The 1,498-nt window shown below is 46.1% G+C and overlaps 1 protein-coding gene across 1 annotated transcript; it reads left to right on the top strand.

The window, feature by feature from the left end:
- Positions 1-571: 571 nt before the first annotated feature.
- On the top strand, positions 572-1,210 carry LOC105625420 (formin-like protein 7; the record flags this gene model as incomplete). The annotated part of the gene is made up of 1 exon (XM_012206752.1): positions 572-1,210. A coding segment is annotated over exon 1 (639 nt), but the record flags the coding sequence as incomplete, so codon positions are not given.
- Between the last annotated feature and the right edge of the window lie 288 nt (positions 1,211-1,498).

Below are 1,498 nucleotides of genomic sequence, written 5' to 3'. Positions count from 1 at the left end.
TGAGCTTTATTTACAAATTGCCCCAGCTTGACTTCCTAATCGCAATAGCGTAATCGCAATTACTAAATTATACGGTCTTACGGTCTCATGAACTTTGACGTACTCTACTATTTAGTTGGTTTGCAGCATCTTAACAAATAGACGAACTTGGCCAAAAAATTGGAATTGTTATATAACATCCCAATACAGTTTACAGAGTGAAATATTTATTTCTTAAAAATTAGTCTTTTCTGTATCTCGTGTAGACTCTGAATACCTATTAAGTTTTACTAATATATTCTTTGGTTGTGTAACTCAAACTGCGTCTCAAAATACATCTTATTCTGATGATTTGCGAGTATGTATAAAAGATGCTTCTTCGCAATTATCTATTAACAGCACAAGTTGATATATGCACAATTTGATTTCAGCATCTCGAAAATCTCGGCCTAAGTTGTGATCGTTTGCTGCTTAAATAACGATGTTTCTCTCTCCTCCTCTGCGGTCTTTGATCATTTTTTCGTAGCTATCGTCCCTACTTTTCACCGAGTCTGTCTCTGTTTCTCTCTCTGCTTTGGATTAGTTCTTTGGTATGGTTCTTTTTCTTCCATCCTTGCAGTCCGAGAATAAAATTTTTTTAACGGTGTGCTCGTTCTTGTCTGGCGGCGGAGCGTGTACGAAAGCGACCGTCTCTGCAGCTGTTCGGCTCTCTGAAATCGGTCATGGTTGTATGTTCATTCCTCAGGCCGTAGAGAAGCGACAGCCAGTTGTACCTGCGCCCGTTAGTACTGCGGCTGCCGCCGCGGCTAAACTTATCACATCGTCGCAAGCCGCCGTCGCCACTGCGGGGAAGCTCGGTTTTCACGTTGGCCAATCTTCAAGTCCTGCCGCAAGCCCCACTGTTCAAGCATCCTCTGCCGCCGCCGCCGCCAGTGGTGGTAGCGGCGGCGGTTGTATCCTGCCCGCGAAAAAGCCACCGATCTCGCGTGGCGTACCACCCCCGGTACCACCAAATAAGCCAGTGGTACCGCCAAAAAAGGAGGCAGCCGCTTACCTCCGAAGACCGGAACTGCAGTCGCAAAGCGCACCGCAACAGGATACCATTAAATACGGTAAACAGACGGCCCCGTCGCACAGTGCGGCGAGCACAGCGGCGAGCGGAACCGCTCCTCTGCAAGCGCAGCAACAACCACTTCCGGCGAGCATCACTCAAGCTGCTGCCGATGAAGAGGTCAGTAGTAAGACAGCGGAGTCGAGATAGATTATACAATATATTATTAGCGGAATTATCGCTAGATTCTTCTAATAGGATGAAAATGCACTTGCTAAAAGATGCACTTTCCAACAAATGCATAATAGATAAATGTAAATACGTATATATACATACACACACACACCCCACACACACCACACACACACACACACACACACAGACACACACACACACACACACACACACACACACACACACACACACACACACACACACACACACACACACACACACACACACACACAC

This window comes from Atta cephalotes (genome assembly GCF_000143395.1).
Source record: "Atta cephalotes unplaced genomic scaffold scaffold01478, whole genome shotgun sequence".
NCBI classification, from domain to species: Eukaryota; Metazoa; Arthropoda; class Insecta; order Hymenoptera; family Formicidae; genus Atta; species Atta cephalotes.
The sequence above is the reverse complement of the archived record's forward strand: the minus strand, read 5'-3'. Positions and strand labels throughout refer to the sequence as shown.